The sequence below is a fragment of the Staurois parvus genome, unplaced genomic scaffold (assembly GCF_062004578.1).
Source record: "Staurois parvus isolate SC_StPar_1 unplaced genomic scaffold, SC_StPar_1.0 ptg000206l, whole genome shotgun sequence".
Classification (NCBI taxonomy): Eukaryota; Metazoa; Chordata; class Amphibia; order Anura; family Ranidae; genus Staurois; species Staurois parvus.
In genome coordinates this window covers 1,231,763-1,249,894 of record NW_028318002.1, presented here as the reverse complement: position 1 = coordinate 1,249,894, position 18,132 = coordinate 1,231,763, and the positions used below count along the sequence as shown (strand labels likewise).

At 39.3% G+C, this 18,132-nt stretch overlaps 2 protein-coding genes across 4 annotated transcripts in view; one reads left to right on the top strand and one right to left on the bottom strand.

The window, feature by feature from the left end:
* The window catches only part of LGALS9 (galectin 9), a 32,252-nt gene extending 25,293 nt beyond the window's left edge, over window positions 1–6,959 (top strand). For both annotated transcript variants that reach the window (XM_089678507.1, XM_089678506.1), the window contains 4 exons: window positions 2,084–2,119; window positions 3,789–3,877; window positions 4,030–4,192; window positions 6,030–6,959. In XM_089678507.1, the coding sequence (XP_089534633.1) occupies window positions 2,084–2,119; window positions 3,789–3,877; window positions 4,030–4,192; window positions 6,030–6,176 (435 nt within the window). In that variant the 3' untranslated portion in view covers window positions 6,177–6,959. The remainder of the gene's footprint in view (window positions 1–2,083; window positions 2,120–3,788; window positions 3,878–4,029; window positions 4,193–6,029) is intronic.
* A 7,079-nt stretch (window positions 6,960–14,038) lies between these two features.
* Window positions 14,039–18,132, bottom strand: part of SCIMP (SLP adaptor and CSK interacting membrane protein) — a 36,230-nt gene continuing 32,136 nt past the window's right edge. For both annotated transcript variants that reach the window (XM_089678531.1, XM_089678530.1), the window contains exon 9: window positions 14,039–14,301. In XM_089678531.1, the coding sequence (XP_089534657.1) occupies window positions 14,183–14,301 (119 nt within the window). In that variant the 3' untranslated portion in view covers window positions 14,039–14,182. The remainder of the gene's footprint in view (window positions 14,302–18,132) is intronic.

The window sequence follows — 18,132 nt, the reverse complement described above, 5'->3', positions numbered from 1 at the left end:
ATGGTAGATCTAAAGTTGATTGTACAGAGATTGTATGGTAACGTGTATGGTGAGCCATAAAGTGTTGCTAAACCCAGGACCCTGCATTCCTTATATCTGGTCTCCCACAGTACACAGAAGATGGAAATGCAATTATTTTAGTAAATATAAACCGCTAAATACTTTTTCTCATCAGCAGTTAGAGCAGTCTTGTGACTTCTACCAGTGTTCAGCACTGGTTACAGCTTGTAGGAGGAGTTTTCATTCTGCTCTAGGAGGATGCAGAACCCCTGACCTCTGTCTGGACAGTGATGATTGGCCCTGTGCTGATCACATGCACTCTCCCAAGAAAAAAAAAAAACCTCTCTAGCAATACACACCAAACTGAGCATGTGCCAAGTGTCTCCACATGATATGTTTTATCAGGAGATGAGAGAGGGGCACTGGAAGAAGGGGAGGATCAGAGAAGTCAGGATCAAACAGCATTTTTACATAATGCAGAGGATTAATCCCTTAGGTTCTGCAGTGAGTATGACAAGCATGTTTTACTGCATATACTGACTGATTTTACTGTTGTGGGTTTAGTAACACTTTAAGCTTGGTACACACAGCTAGTTTTTTTTTTTTTTCAATCCAGCAGGCTGAACAGTAAAAAACTGAGAGATTGCAGTTCCAACACATGCAATGTGCAAGCTGTGCCTTTGTATTCTAACAGGGGGACGTCCACCCCTACCAGAACACACTGATCAGCGGTAACAGCCATTGGCTGAAAGTGCTGATCGGATGCTTGTTTTCCAGCATGTCCCTTCGACAAAACTCTGTTGTTAGACCTGCTTCTGTTGGACAGGCTGCTGTACACACTGACTGAATGTTGGCTGGTTCCTAATGAACCAGATAATTTTTGGCCCATGTGTATCCAGCAATAGGCTAGTGTAAAGTTTTATGAATCAAGCCTATTGTATTTACAGTTGTGTTCAAAATAATAGCAGTGTGTTGAAAAAAGTGAATAAAGCTCAAAATCCTTCTAATAGCTTTTATTTCCATATACACAAATGCATTGGGAACACTACACATTCTATTCCAAATCAAAACATGAAGAAAAATATATCAAATTTGTGTCGTTCCTCTAAAAAAATTACTTTCATCAGTCCACAAAATGTTGCGCCATTTCTCTTTAGGCCAGTCAATGTGCTCTTTGGCAAATTGTAACCTCTTCAGCACGTCTTTTTTTCAACAGTGGGACGTTTCGGGGGCTTCTTGCAGATAGCTTGGCTTCACATAGGCGTCTTCTAATTGTAACAGTACTCACAGGTAACTTTAGACCTTCTTTGATCTTCCTGGAGCTGATTGTTGGCTGAGTCCTTGCCATTTTGGCTATTCTTCTATCCATTCGAATGGTAGTTTTTCGCTATCTTCCATGTCTTTCAGGTTTTGGTTGCCATTTTAAAGCATTTGCGATCATTTTAGCTGAGCAGCCTATCATTTTTTGCCCTTCTTTATATGTTTTCCCCTCTCCAATCAACTTTTTAATCAAGGTACGCTGTTCTTCTGAACAATGTCTGGAACGACCCATTTTCCTCAGAAATTCAGAGAGAAATGCACTGTAACCAGCATGTACAACATTTGCTGCCTTCCTTCCTTAAATAAGGGCAATAATTGCCACCTGTTTTTCAAAGAATGAATGACCTCACTAATAGAACTCCACACTGATATTATTTTGAACATGCCCCTTTCAATTAGTGATTCAATTACACAGAATCAGCAGCATGCATGTCATGACTGTTGGGTCTGTTGGATTTCTATTACTCTACTACACCTGCTAGTAAATTATTTGCCATGTAGAAATATCATTTCTACCAAAAACAGTGATTGATCAGGTTAGTGATGTCTGACTGCTATTATTTTGAACACAACTGTAAATACATGAACAAAGGAAATTCTGTCAAATTTGTGCAATAGTACAACAGCATCCAGTTATCTTCATGGACCTTAATTGTAAAAGAAGTTGGCTTTTTTAAACAGCTGTTTCTAATTTCATTAAAAAAAAAAAAAAAAAAAGGGTTAGAAAATTACCAACGTTTAGAGGTTTGCTTTTATTTTTCAGCCGTTTCCTGCTGCACCACAACAAGGAGCTCATTTTGTAAGTACTTTATACTGTACATTTATATTTCTTCATTAATAGATACCATTTATTGGGTAACGCTGTAGATTTAAACTAAAGGATTTTTGTAGAATTGCACAGTAAAAATAAGTTACATCTAATGAAGTGTGCCCATGTCTGTCTGCTGAAATGCTTCTTAAATCTCTTACTTTTATTCAGTCCACAGATGCAGTACAGATATCACATTGGGTCACTAGCTATACCCCATCCTCCATTCAGAAAAACTTGCATTTTTACAATGTACAAAAATTGTTTTCCTACCCCTTAAAGGGACCCTGTTCTGAATGATATTTAGCTAAAACAGCTGTTACCTGCAAAGGAAGGCAGAAAGTACCCGCATTTCGCAGGGCCCATGCTGCAAATTGCTGTTCCACTGGGAAAGCTTCATTTCTGGAAGTGGCAACATTCTGAGCACACTGCTCTCACAGGTTCCTCTTTCTGTCCTCACGTCACCACTTTCTTCTGGAGTAATTTGAGGTCAGAGGGTGGAAGCAGTGAGCTATGAGGGGACCAAGAGATTGACCCCCGGTTCACATCTATGCGGCCGTGTGGGCACGAGAGCCCATTCATTTGAATGTACTCCCGTGCCCTTGACACGCAGGGAAATAAGTCCCTGCATTTCTTCCAAAAGCGCAGCCCGCACAGGAACCTCGGTTTCCAGTACGGTTGCGTTTTCCAGTGCGGGCGGCGTGCCATTAGAACTAATGGCACCCGCCCGCGGGTCCGCATTTCTCTGTGCAGGTGGTGCGGCTGCACGGATTTTCGTGCAGATCCGCAGCGGCACCACCCGCACAGATGTGAACCTAGGGTCAAACTAGAAGATTGCCCCAGACAATTGACACTAACAGAAGTGTTGATTTCCCAGTGGACCAGTTCTGTTGAACAGAGTGGTGTTTGGTGGCATAGACAAAAGGAATGGTGAGTATTTCCTGCATTCTTTAACAGTTGACAGCTGTGTTAGTAAAATGCTTTCACAATAGAGTCACAGTAAGGATAATGGATATTCTTTCAAGGGCAAGGAGGTGCACATTTTGGTGGGCAACTGGTTCGCAAGAGGCATGAAAGGTCATTTATGTAAAACTGGAACAAGCATCCCTAAACAGGGTTGGGGGCTTATTATGTCATCTGTCACTCACATGCAATAGCATTTTAACATTATTAACCTGGCAATTTGACAATAATTCACACCTGATATCATGCAATTTGAGCAAATATCACCAGTCTTAGGTTTCATGGCACAATGGTGACTGCATTATGACTATCAGCCAGGCCAGTTTCACAAACTTTCACACTTCCTGTCATGTTTTTGGACAGTCAGCACCAACCTTGACACATTACATGACATCGTGGCAATTAGATTAAGGTAATGGAGTTGCCTGTTGGCTTTAAGTGGTAGAGTATGTTCCTGACACTCATTTGAGCTAAAGAAGCTACTGGAATGAGTGACGAAACATCACCATTAATAAACAAGTCCAGTTAAATGTGACGAACTACTACTACCATAGTACATTCCACATACATACCATGACCTGGATAAATGAGAAGCTTCACAGAGAACATTTCACTTTACCTGCAACATTTCAGTCATACTTATGACTGATATGGTACTATACAAATAGATGAACTGTATCTATGTTCTTACATCTAGGCAATTCCATATAATACGAGCATCCATGGTGGCTTATTTCCTAACAAGGTCATTGTCATCAGAGGAGCAGTTACTGGACATCCTAAGAGGTAATACTTTAGCTTGTTCAGGCTTGCAACTGTAAGTAGCATTTTGCAAGGAGTGGCAGCCAATAAGTGACTGCTTGCTTCACTACATTCCAGTAGAACCCCATTTCCATTCATTTTATAGATCTTCACATAATATTTCTAAACATTTTCAGATTTCATGTCAACCTAAGATTCAGTGGTGGAATTGCATTTCATTTCAATCCAAGATTTGATGAAAACACCATAGTTCGTAACAGCAAACTGAACAATAGTTGGGGAAAGGAGGAGCGTCAAATGCCATGTGGAATGTGTTTTTCAGCTGGCCAAAGCTTTGTGGTAAGTTCAATAATTGCAAGTGAGATAACAACCTGCATCTACTGATAAATGTGTACTGAATGAAATTGTGATGCAGCCAGATCCCCTTTTTGCTTTGGTATTTATTGGCTAATAGGGAAACATACAAATTGGTTTTATAATATCTGTGTTGATATTGTTTGCCAATAGCATTCTGGCAGGGATTATTAAAACATATGGCATATTTAAATTTAGTTAAAAAGCAGAAGGCCCTAAAATTAGGAGCTGTTGAGATCACTACATATAATGAGTGCCATTTTTACCTACATTTCTGAATAAGAGAGCAGCTAATGTTAAAATATACACTCACAGGCCACTTTATTAGGTACACCTGTTTAATTGCTTGGTAACACAAATTGCTAATCAGCCAATCACATGGCAGCAACTCAATGCATTTAGGCATCTAGACGTGCTGAAGAAGACTTGCTGAAGTTCAAACTGAGCATCAGAATGGGGAAGAAAGGGGATTTAAGTGACTTTGAACGTGGCATGGTTGTTGGTGCCAGAAAGGCTGGTCTGAGTATTTCAAAAACTGCTGATCTACTGGGATTTTCACACACAACTATTTCTAGGGAAGTCGAGACTCATCAGACTAGGCAACATTTTCCAGTCTTCTATTGTCCAATTTTGCTGAGCCTGTGCGAACTGTAGCTTCTGTTTCCTGTTCTTAGCTGACAGGAGTGGTAACCGGTGTGGTCTTTTGCTGCTGTAGCCCATGTGCTTCAACATGTTGTGCGTTCATAGATGGTTTTCTGTATACCTTGGTTATTTGAGTTCCTATTGCCTTTCTATCATCTCGAACCAGTCTGCCCATTCTCATCTGACCGTTGACATCAACAAGGTATTTTCGTTTACAGAACTGCCGCTCACTGGATATTTTCTTTTTTTTTGACTATTCTCTGTAAATCCTAGAGATGGTTGTGTGTGTGAAAATACCAGTAGATCAGCAGTTTTTGAAATACTTAGATCAGCCCATCTGGCACCAACAACCATGCCACATACAAAAAGTCACTTAAATCCCCTTTCTTTCCCATTCTGATGCTCGGTTTGAACTTCAGCAAGTTGTCTTCACCATGTGTACATGCCTAAATGCATTGAGTTGCTGCCAAGTGATTGGCTGTTGAGCAATTTGTGTTACCAAGCAACTGAATAGGTGTACCTAATGAAGTTGCCAGTGAGTGTATATTCACATTCTCACAAAGTTTCTGCACCTGCCTTCTATATTATTTCACACCAAAAACATTGCATGAAGTGAGAAGGCATCACTGAGCCTTTTTGATGCTTCAGTATTTTCTAGCTGGGTCATGCTGAGTTGGAGAACCCATACCCAGGAACAAAATGTGATGTTCATGCACAGGACACTGGCAGTTTTGGGACATGGATACACTTTAACCTTTTTGCTGTCACCAATGTATGTTACATTCTAGCAGCAGTGTGGATTTTAAACATACTTCCGACTGTCGGCTTTGTGCTGGAAGAGATTTGGGTGTCTGTAAAGCTACCTGTGATCACTTCCACACATTGATGAAAGTACTAGTCCAGTTGGCCCTCCTCGCCCCATGTATCCTGAGATCCGCGGTCCTTCAGCAGATGTCAACACGTAGATTGGAGGGATATCAACAAACATTGGTTTGTTGGTCTCTGTTCAAGTGAACTTTTTTTTGTCATTTCCAAGTCTACAGCTGCCATTTCCAAATTGTTTTGCAATGTATGGCCTGCTTAACACATGAGGTAAAGAACAAAACATTTACCCCATTACCAAATCATTGGAAATGTATCTTGAATGTTTACTGGCCTCTTTTCTTTTTTTTTTTTACAGATTGAAATTGTTTGTGAACACCATGCTTTCAGAGTGAACGTTAATGGGAACCATGTGTGCAATTATAATCATCGTGTCCCACATCTTAATCAAATAAACACTCTGCAGATAGAGGGTGATGTTGTCCTGCAGCATGTTCAGATTTAGATCAAATGTCTAACTAGTACCATGTTTTTAACACATCTATACATATAAATACATACATAATACAAATACATAAGAAAGGATATAGCAAAGACAGCAGACAAACTATATACTGTCAGGTTTTTTTTAAATACATTTATATTTACATGATTAAGTATAGCCCAAATTTAAATTATATTTACATTATATTACAATATTTGTAAACTATTTACACATAAAAATTATTTTATGTGTATAATCCACTTTTTCTTGGATACACATTTTCTATTTCACACGTGAGAAGTAAGCGTGTGCCTTTCATGTAATAAAGCCTACATTATATACATTTATTTGATAACTTTGTATTTCTTCAACCTGTATACCAGCAGAAATGTTTCAGATTGCTTTGTATTAGTTCATATACTGTATTTGAAAAGTATATGTTGTACACTGTTATTTGTTTTTGCAGTCGTTGAATGAAATGAAGAACCCACAGGCCTGCACAAGCTTAAAAACACTGATAAACAGACATTTCTTTTTCCAGGTTATATCTGAAAAATACAAATAATATGATTTTGTTACTTGGGAAGAACAGTGTTCTTCAATTTTTTACACTTTTTTACAGGTTTACTACATGACACATAGTATATGAAGGGTTTAAGTGTAGTCTTTGAGCATACAGGCAAACAGGAAAACCTCAGTCATAACCATGAAGTGGAGCATAACAGTATAATTGTATTAACATAAAGTAATACAGTTGTCAATAAAAGAGTCATGTAATAAAAGTTTTTGATTATGAAGAAACAATAGCGTGTGTTCTCATTCCTTTTAAACAATCATGCACAGTGGTATAACGGAGATCCAAGGGAGAAAAAGATATCTACAGGTATTAGAGGACTGTGTTGCTTTCAAGCGGGGATAAGTTGTACGCCATCAACAACAGCCATGCATACCAAATTTATCAAAATTTGCAGGGTAGTCCATAATCATATAATTTATTTTGTATAGGTTGAGTATTTTATGGATAGTTTTCAGGGCATTGTTCACCTTTATTTATGTAACCTTGCAGATAAGGGGTATCTGTGTATAAAAACAAACTGTGCAGCTTTATTTATTTATTTCAGGTACTTATATAGCGCCGTCAATTTACGCAGTCCTTTTTACATACATGTATATAGTACATTCACATCAGTCCCTAACCCTCAAGGGGTGTACAGTCCCTAACTCACATTCATACACACACATACTATGGACAATTTTTTAGACAGGAGCCAGTTAGCCTACCAGCATGTCTTTGGAGTGTAGGAGGAAACCGGAGTACCCAGAGGAAACCCACGCAAGCACAGGGAGAACATGCAAACTCCAGGCAGGTGGTGCCGTGGTTGGGATTCGAACCAACGACCCTAGTACTGCCAGCTTTGACAATAGTTGAATAATGCCCTTAATATAGGTGTAGGCCATTTACGTACCTCATGAAGTCTGATTGAAAAACTCCCATAAATCACACCTCCACATCCTGCCTTGTTGTTAGAATGTTGCTAAGACAGGCCCTGCTGTTACTGTTCACATGAACCATCACCAACAGCAATCTCTCAAATTCTGAGCTCAGAGCTATTGTATCATGGGAGAGAAAGCACATGTGAGGGGGTTTGAATCAAAGAAAGAGCTCACACTTGTGATGGTGGAACTGAACAGTAACATCTGGACATGTCTTAGCAATGTCCTAGCAACAAAGCAGGACCAGGGGATGCATTTTCTAAGAGTTTTACAGTCAGGCTTCAAACTTTGATCAAAGCGGCGTAGTTTCTCTTTACCTACCTGCCCCTTAACTACATAGGCAAGGTGAACAATGTCTTTAAGTTAGTCTCATAGTATGGTGGAGATGAGAGTCTTCATTTAAAGAGAACTATTCATCTAGTGTAGTAATTGAAAATTAGGAATTTATACTTAGAATACTTAGATACTTAAAAATAGTGGAGTCATCATGTGTACCTAGCAGAAGGATGAGCAGGTCTAAGCTCAGAGATAAATGATTTCTAAATGTAGGATAGAATTCACCTATCCAAAATTCACTCTATCCAGTGGCATACTGTGGTTGGTTAGGGAGGGTCAATGCTGTACTATTGTCTTCTGGCCAAGTATAGGATCCTAGCTAGAGCTAATTCCAACTGGGGGGGCTTCAAGTGGAAGGTCTAATATATAACTTCAAACATTTCTTGCCAGTTGCAAACCAACTTTGGGCACCTTTAGAACTTTTCGATAGGATTCCCTTGTTTGGAATCTTAGGTAATGTTGTTGGGCACAAGGTAATGTATAGGAGGGCTTATAATAGGAACTCTACTTACAGAATGCAAAGAATGATGAATACCTCTGGTTTATTAAACGTGTTTAAAGAATATATAAACTCAGCTTTTCATATTCCTGATATGTGCCTGCTGTACCATGTACTGGTATAAAAAAAGTATCCTGTTCTGTTCGTATTGCTTTCTTTGTGTTAAATCCCTGGTGTTCATGCCAGTCCCCCTGTTATCCTATTAAAAACTGACCACACTGGGCATGAGAACACAGCATGGTCAGTTCTCTAGCTGTGTTGAGAACTCAGTTTGCTCTGCACCAATGATCAGACTTGTCCTGACCTCCCCCCCCAGACAACCATTCACGGGGAAGATCAGTGCCCTGCGGTTTCTCCTTCCCAAGCTCTCTCCTTATCCAGCTGAGAACAGAGGTTACAAATAAAGGGTATTTATAATGTTTTTTTTATATCTATACATAATAAATGTTTTGCATTTAATTTCTATTTAAACTGAACGGGCTGTTTTACAAGGTGCAGGTTTACATACTGTATACTTTACATTTCTGTAAAGTATGTAGCCAGAAAAAAAATGCAGCAAATTTACAAAAAGCCATAAAGTCTTGGAGCATGAACTAGACTGATATATGTTAATATATGTTCATAATCGTACATGAAATTTGGATTTACAGACTACAGTAAAGTACAGTTTTTCAATTTTATTTATATTTATTTTATTTGTTTCTTTTTATTGAAACAATAAAAGTAATACAAACTGTGGTGTGATTCATTTTTAAAGGAAGGTCTCTGTGAAGAGCACTGTACAGAGGGTAAGGATAGAGCAGGAAAGGATTAAACCTCCTGTCAGTTTATCCATTTTTGTCCAGGTGTGTCCCATTGGTAGATTTCCCTCTACTTTCTGTCTTGGAGACACAACAGGAAGTAAGAGGAAACCTTCATTATTTCAAGGGGCTGCCCTATGTGCAAAAATTGACAATTGCAAGGTCATGCAATGCTGCATGCAAATGAAATTTGTGTCCCTTTTCCCCACAAATAAAGCTTTCTTTTGGTGGTATTTGATCGCCTGAGCACTTTTTATTTTTTGCGCTATAAACAAAAAAAGACCGACAATTTTGAGAAAAAAACATTTTTGACTTTTTGTTATTAAACATGTCCAGAAAAAAAATTAAATTTTGTCATAATTTTAGGCCAAAATGTATTCCGCTACATGTCTTTGATAGAAAAAATCCCAATACATGAAAATTAATTGGTTTACGTGAATGTTATAGTGTTTACAAACAGCAGTATAGATACTGGAATTTTTTTCTTTTTTTACTAGTAATGGCAGCGATCAGCAACTTATAGCAGGACAGCACTGTGGTGGGCATTCTGACACTGGGAGGAACAGACTTTGTGTCAGTGACATCCCCAGTGACACCAATACAGTGATCAGTGTTAATAAAAAGCACTGACACTGTACTAGGTAGGGGTTAATATCTGGGGTGATCAAAGGGTTAACTGTGTGCTGTTTCTCTATGTTGGCTGTGTATGTGCTTCACTGTAAGCACACTACTTTGCTACGCAGAGCCATACAAAGCAGTATGCAGAAGCTGACGGGAGAGATCTGTGTTGTTTATACACAGGTCTCTCCCCCGTTGGAGATACTTGGCGATTACCAGTTGTGGCAAGTAATCATCGGGCAGGATGCGGTGATTGACAGCCAAGGCCGCGAATGGTGGGACGCACATGCCCCCTACCCAGAACTGCAAAATCACATATATATACTTGATTTTGTGCACCCATGCCACCCTTTAGCAGTATTTCTGCTATAAGGTGGCGTGGAACCGGTTAAAATCATGCCACACCAAAGTGCATGGTACTGCGGTACTATGCGTTTTCATTGGGTGTGAACACGTGCCAATTTGCTAGATGATTGGGATGGCATTTAACCATTAGCTGCCCAGCCAATGGCTGTTTGGCGGCTTCAGATGTGCCTTTTCATTCCGGGTGCACGCCATTTGGCGTGCTCCCGCACATGCGCCGTTTGCGGTAATGCAGAGCGGCGCAGCAGCGGGATCTGTCACGGGCCGTGCACCTCGGACACGGCCGATGACAGATCCGAGTACCGGCTCCCGTTGCTGGTACCATGTGACCTGCTGTGACCAATCACAGCAGGTCACATGACAGTTGTATACAATGGATGGCTTCATTCATGATGCCATCCATTGTATACTAGTGCCTAGCTGTGAATGGTCACAGCTAATCACATGCACATGTCATGTGATTAGCTGTGACCAAATCACAGCTAAGCACAAAAAAAAAAGCTGAATGAATCGATTTCATTCAGGTAAATGCTTGCTTATAGCAAAGTAATTCTTTGCTATAAGCAAATTGTGTAAAAAAAAAAAAAAACTATGGTAACATTGTACTACTTTGGTCATAGTAAAATATGAAAAAAAATCTTAAAAAAAAATAAAAAAAAAATGTAATAAAAAATGAAATATAATAAAAAAAAAATAAAAATAAAAAAAAAAAAATATATATATTTTTTTTTTTCATACTGTCACCAGTCAGTGTCCCTGTTAACCGCCATGCCAGTTATATGATGACGCTGTACTGCACTGGTGACAGTATGTAAAAAAAAAAAATAGTGAAAATAATTTTTTTAATTTTTTCATTTTCCGAAAAATTATGACATAAAAATACAACTTAAAAAAACTGGCCATGCCTCTTATGAAGTACGTCGGACTGTCTACTCTGCAAAAAGGGGTCATTTGTGGGATATCTGTACTATTCTGACATTCTTGGACCTCAAGAAATTAGATTGGCTGTCAGTACTTCAGGATTGATCAATATTCAGATCTATACCATAGTTTGTGAACTCTATAACTTTCCTACAAACTAAAAAATACATCCTAATTTGGGTTATTTTCACCAAAGACATGTAGCAGAATACATCTCGGCCTAAATTTATGAAGAACAATTATTTATTTGTAAACTTTTATAACAGAAACAAAGAAAAATGTGTTTTTTTTTCAAAATTTTTGGACTTTTTTTGTTAATTTAGCAAAAAATAAAAACCCCAGCAGTGATTAAATACCACCAAAAGAAAGCTCTAGTTGTGTGAAGAAAATGATAAAATGTTAGTTTGGGTACAGTGTTGTATGACTGCGCAATTGTCATTCAAAGTGTGAGAGCGCTGAAACCTGAAAAATGGCCTGGGCAGGAAGGTGTAAAATTGCACGGTATTGAAACGGTTAAGAATGAATGGGGCCTATTTACATCTGCAAAAGGGTAGCGCGTTATGGTGCCATGTGGGAAAATACACAATTTTGCACCAGGCATGCCACAGGCACAGGCATGTTTGGGAAAACCCCTCCTGAACACCAGACAAGCAAAAGGGTTCTCAGATCACAGAAAAAAGTGGGGTGGACCAGTACAATAGCTATAGTGGGGAAATAATTATTTCATAATCTGCAGACTTTATAAGTTTGCCCACTTAGAAAGAAATGAAGGGTCCATAATTTTTATCATAGGTGTATTTTAAATGATAGAGACATAATATCAACCAAAAATCCAGAAAAAAACATGGTACTAATGTTATAAATTGAGTTGTAGACTAGGGAGATTAGTGATCAAAATAATTTTTTGATCCCAAGGAAAAACATGACTTAGTACTTGGTGGAAAAACTCCTGTTGGAAAGCACAGAGGTAAGAGGTTTCTTGTAGTTGGTTACCAGGTTTGCACACATCTCAGGAGGGATTTTGGTCCACTCTTCTTTACCCTAGGTTCGCACCTAAGCGTTTTCCGCAGCGGTTTGCAGAAACACAGTACAGTCCATTTAACATGATTTCCTATGGGACACATTCACATCTCCACGTTTTCACCCAGTGCGTTTTTCGGTAAGGGTGAGGGACTTTTTTTAATGCAAGTTGCCTTTTTGGTTCTATAGACTTCAATGGAAATGCTGCAGAAAAGCATGTAGTGCATTTTTGATGCATTGTTGCTGCGTTTTTGATGCATTTTGCATTTTAACTGCCTAGCAACAAGAAAAATTCTAAAAAACTTTAAAAACCGCAAAACGCATCAAAAACACAGCAAAGCCGCAGGTGTAAAAATGCCAAATGCAACACAAAATGCAGTGCAGAAACTGCATAGGTGTGAACCTAGCCTTACAGATCTTCTCTAAATCATTAAGGCGTCTTGGCTGTCACTTGGCAACTCAAAGTTTTAGCTCCCTCCATAAATTTTCTAAGGATTAAGGTCTGCCACTCCATGACCTTAATGTGCTTCTTCTTGAGCCACTCCTTTGTAGCCTTGGCGGTACGTTCTGGGTCATTGTAATGCTGGAAGACCCATCCACAACCTATCTTCAGTGTCCTGATATGGCTGAGGGAAGAAGTTTCTCATCCAAGATTTTACAATACATGGCCCCTCAATGCGGCAAAGTCGGCCTGTACCTTTAGCAGAGAAACAGCCTCAAAGCATAATTTTTCCACCTCCATGCTTGACTGTAGGGATGGTGTTCTTAGGGTCATAGTCAGCATTTTTTTTCCTCCAAACACGGCGAGTCGAGCTAATGCCAAAGAGCTCAATTTTGGTCTCATCTGATCACAGCACCTTCTCCCGATCCTTCTCTGAATCATTTAGATGTTCATTGGTAAGCTTCAGACTGGCCTGTACATGTGTCTTCTTGAGGAGGGGGACCTTGCAGGCGCTGCAGGATTTTAATTCATGGTGGCGTATTGTGGTACCAATGGTTTGTTTGGTTACTGTGCTCCCAACTTCCTTGAGATCATTCGCAAGCTCCTCCCGTGTAGTTCTGGGCTGATCCCTCACTTTTCACAAGATCATCTTTACCCTATGAGGAGGAATCTTGCATGGAGCTCCAGACTGAGGGCGATTGATAGTTATTCTGTATTTCTTCCATTTGTGAATAATCGCTCCAACAGTTCTCTCCTTCTCACCAAGTTTCTTGCTGATGGTCTTGTAGCCCATCCCAGCCTTGTGCAGGTCTACAACCTTGTTCTTGACATCCTTTGACAGCTCTTTGGTCTTGCCTATGGTGGTGCCCAAGAAAGATTCTGTGGACAGGTGTCAAGTTGTCATTTAGAACACTTTCTTAAACTGACAGAACTAATCTGTGTACCACATGAACACATAGCCAGTCTGTGGGAGCCAGAATTACTGTTGGTTGGTAGGGGATCAAATACTTATTTTACTCCCAGAACTGCAACTCAATTTATGACATTTGTGTTGTGTTTTATCTGGATTTTTGGTTGATATTCTGTCTCTCTCATTTAAAATACACCTATGATAACAATTGTAGACCCTTCATTTCTTTGTAAGTGGCAAATTTACAAAATCTGCAGGGGATCAAATAATTATTTTCCCCACTGTATGCCTGGATTAAAGAAAACAACTGCCCCGAGTAAGTAGGTGTGTTTGATGTATGCATTATTGTTGCCTTGTTGGCAGCTATTATGGTTTTGAACAGGACTCCCAGTTTTTCTTGTTAAGAGCAACTAAAAGCACAGTGGTTTCAACACGACATGTGAATATAAACATTAGTAGGCAATAATGAATGATATAGTATTCAGTATAGTTCAATTTATTGTATGTTTTCAGATCTACTAAAAAATACAAATGCCATCCCATGTGCGCAATTTGGCAAGATAACACTTGTGCAAGTTGGGTTTATCGGTGAAAAATGTTCGATGTAGTGAAAAGTCTGTTCTGTTAGGGCTTGTTAGTCCAATTGTAGTTGATGCCGGATGCTGAACTGATTATTTCCACATCATCATAGCTCCCATCATCATCTGGAATCACTTCCAAATATTCTCGATCTTTAGGAAAAGCTGTAAAGATGAAAAATGCATTATCTTATTAACCATATAATTACAGTATATTTTATATTACACCACCCACAACATTGATTTATTTTACTTCATTACTAAAAGTTTTTAATAAAATTTTCTTTTTCTTTTTAATGTGCAGGGAAGTTCATCACTTATTTCATAGTTTCTATACTTTATCTAAAATTGTTGCTTGATCAATATAGTAACTATTAACATGGAGATGAATGCCATTGTGAAATCTAAAGAGTCACCAATAGTAGTCAGCAATAGGCATCTGTCATAATCTGAAATTTCATTATTGAATTGTTACAATTGAATAGTCTGGCCTCTCAGGGATTACTTTTATACTTGGTTGTATCTCGGTCAAAGCGGGGCTGTCCCATCCCCTGCTTGAGTCTTTTACACTACCGCAGCAGTCCAGAAATTGTGACAGTTATGGCAGTTTGAAGCATTACTTACAGGAATAGGATATAAGTGAAAAACATGTATCACCCTCTTAGATGTTAGGATTAGATAGATGGAATTAGTTTTGTTTTTGATAGGTAAATTTGGTTGTTACTCTGTAGTCAGAGTGGTTGCAAATATTTGCTAGAAAAAAGCATAGTTAGGTCACTGCACTAGGTGAGCTGTGATCATTTAGTTAGGTCTGTTCTGTGCTCAGGGGCTGCTAGTCTGCCTGGCTTCCTCTGTATCCAGGAAACTGCAGAAGTTTATGGACAATAGGTGTGGAGCTATGCAAATGACAGCACGAATATTGATACATCCTCAGCCTATCCCAGAGAGAGGGGCTCTAAGGCAGGCTGGGTAACTGTATATATTAAGTGAGCACATGGAACTTTAGGTCATTTCTGGTCAGGATTGCCCAAACCTGGGAGAGGGCATGTTGCCCATCCCAGGCAGCTGCTGCTGTAGATACATAGAGATGGAGTCAGCCAGAGGTAGTGGTTCCCTGTAAGATGTAACCATACAGAGGTCTGTTCAAAATAATAGCAGTCAGACATCACTAACCTGATCAATCAATTTACCAATCAATTGGTAAAAATTATATTTCTACATGGTAAATAATTTACTAGCAGGTTTAGTAGAGTAATAGAAATCCAACAGATCCAACAGTCATGACATGCATGCTGCTGATTCTGTGTAACTGAATCACTAATTGAAAGGGGCAAGTTCAAAATAATAGCAGTGTGGAGTTCTATTAGTGAGCTCATTCATTCTTTGAAAAACAGGTGGCAATTATTGCCCTTATTTAAGGAAGGAAGGAAGGCAGCAAATGTTGTACATGCTGGTTACAGTGCATTTCTCTCTGAAATTCTGAGGAAAATGGGTTGTTCCAGACATTGTTCAGAAGAACAGCGTACCTTGATTAAAAAGTTGATTGGAGAGGGGAAAACATATAAAGAAGTGCAGAAAATGATAGGCTGCTCAGCTAAAATGATTGCAAATGCTTTAAAATGGCATCCAAAACCTGAAAGACGTGGAAGAAAGCGAAAAACTACCATTCGAATAGATAGAAGAATAGCCAAAATGGCAAGGACTCAGCCAACAATCAGCTCCAGGAAGATCAAAGAAGGTCTAAAGTTACCTGTGAGTACTGTTACAATTAGAAGACGCCTATGTGAAGCCAAGCTATCTGCAAGAAGCCCCCGCAAAGTCCCACTGTTGAAAAAAAGACGTGCTGAAGAGGTTACAATTTGCCAAAGAGCACATTGACTGGTCTTAAGAGAAATGGCACAACATTTTGTGGACTGATGAAAGTAAGGATTGTTCTTTTTGGGTCTAGTGGCCGGAGACAGCTTGTCAGACAACCCCCAACACTGAATTCAAGCCACAGTACACTGTGAAGACAGTGAAGCATGGTTGCACAAGCATCATAATATGGGATGTTTCTCATACTATGGTGTTGGGCCTATTTATCGCATACCAGGCATCATGGATCAGTTTGAATACATCAGAATACTTGAAGAGGTCATGCTGCCTTATGCTGAAGAGGAAATGCCCTTGAAATGGGTGTTCCAACAAGACAACGACCCCAAACACACCAGTAAATGTGCAACATTTTGGTTCCAGACCAACAAAATTGACGTTATGGAGTGGCCAGCCCAATCCCCGGATCTTAATCCAATAGAAAACTTGTGGGGTGACATCAAAAATGCAGTTTCTGAGGCAAAACCAAGAAATAGAGAAGAACTGTGGAATGTAGTCCAATCATCCTGGGCTGGAATACTTGTTCACAGGTGCCAGAAGTTGGTTGACTCCATGCAACACAGATGTACAGCAGTTCTCAGAAACAGTGCTTATACAACTAAATATTCATTAAGTGATTCAAAGGAAAGCAAAATCTTCAAACATTTTTCAGTTTATATAGTGAATGTTTGAGTTTGTAAAGAAGAATACAAACACTGCTATTTTTTTGAACAGTCTAATATTCACTTTTCTTCAATTTTTTTAGAGGAACAACACAAATTTTATATATTTTTCTTCATGTTTTGATTTGGAATAGAATGTGTAGTGTTTCCAATGCATTTGTGTGTATGGAAATAAAAACTATTAGAAGGATTTTCATCTTTATTCACTTTTTTCAACACACTGCTATTATTTTGAACACAACTGTTTATGGTGGCCAATGGGGCTGATGGTCATCAAGTCCATCCAATTATGGATATATACGGTGGCAAAGAAACAATTCCTTTTTCACGACAAGCCTTCTGATAGAGAGAGGATCTCCAAGAAGCATGGAAAAAGATAGGAAAAGATGCGCCACTGAGTGTAGACTGTCAGATGATTTATTTTAAAACGGAATAAAATGCACTCACATATTGCAGAATAAAAACAGGCACATCTATAGTCCGTGTCTGGCATTTTATTGTCAGCTGCCTTTGCTGGATGTGAAGCCATCTCACTCCTGGGTCCACGGCCGGCTGGATGGTGGAGAGGAACCACAGCAAGGGCTATTTATATAAATAAATTCATAAAATAAGATATGCCCATATGTTATGTTGCTTTGTCCCAGTAGCTTGACAAAGGAGCGCGCACGACATAACTCGTTGTGCGCATGCTCTGAAACGCACTGCTTCACGTCCAGTGACATCAACACACTGCGCTCCACCTGCTTTCCAGCCTTTGCTTTGGCCCCTCTCCAACATCCAGACGGCTGTGGACCCAGGAGGAAGACGGCTTCACATCCAGCAAAAACAGCTGGCAATAAAACGCCAGACACGAATATAGATGTGCCTGTTTTTATTATGCCATATGTGAATGCATTTTATTCTTTTTTTAAATAAATCATCTGACAGTCAGTGGCACCTCTTTTCCTCTCTTTTTACAAGTTGCTGCTGTAGGCCTCATGTGGGCTATCTGAGGGCCTGAATTACTGAGACCGGGTTCTGCTATGCTGACTGAGATCTAGTCTGGTATTATGGAGGAAGGTGTCCAGTTGCTCTTGGGACTTGTGAGTACAAACATCCATAAAGGACCTCGGAGACTATGTGCTGTTTAAATCCTTCTGGTGCTAGGAAGTAACAGTTTAACAAAGAGAATACCGGCTGCTGTTCCGAAGAGCTCTGTCCATCTGTCCACTACTACTTAAAGGAACACTGCTCTGGGGATCTACAGAAGTTGCTGCTACTACTACGACTACTACTACGACTACTTTTACTACTGCTTTAAAGCTGAAGTCCACTGTTTGACTCAAGCTTGCCCTAAAGATTAGACAAAGTCCTCAATGTACATAGTTCCTATTTTTTAAATATACCACTCTGCTCCCTCATCCCTATCCAAGTTCTCCAAAAATAACAAAAAAAAAACAACCCCCGCTAGATTGATTTTTGG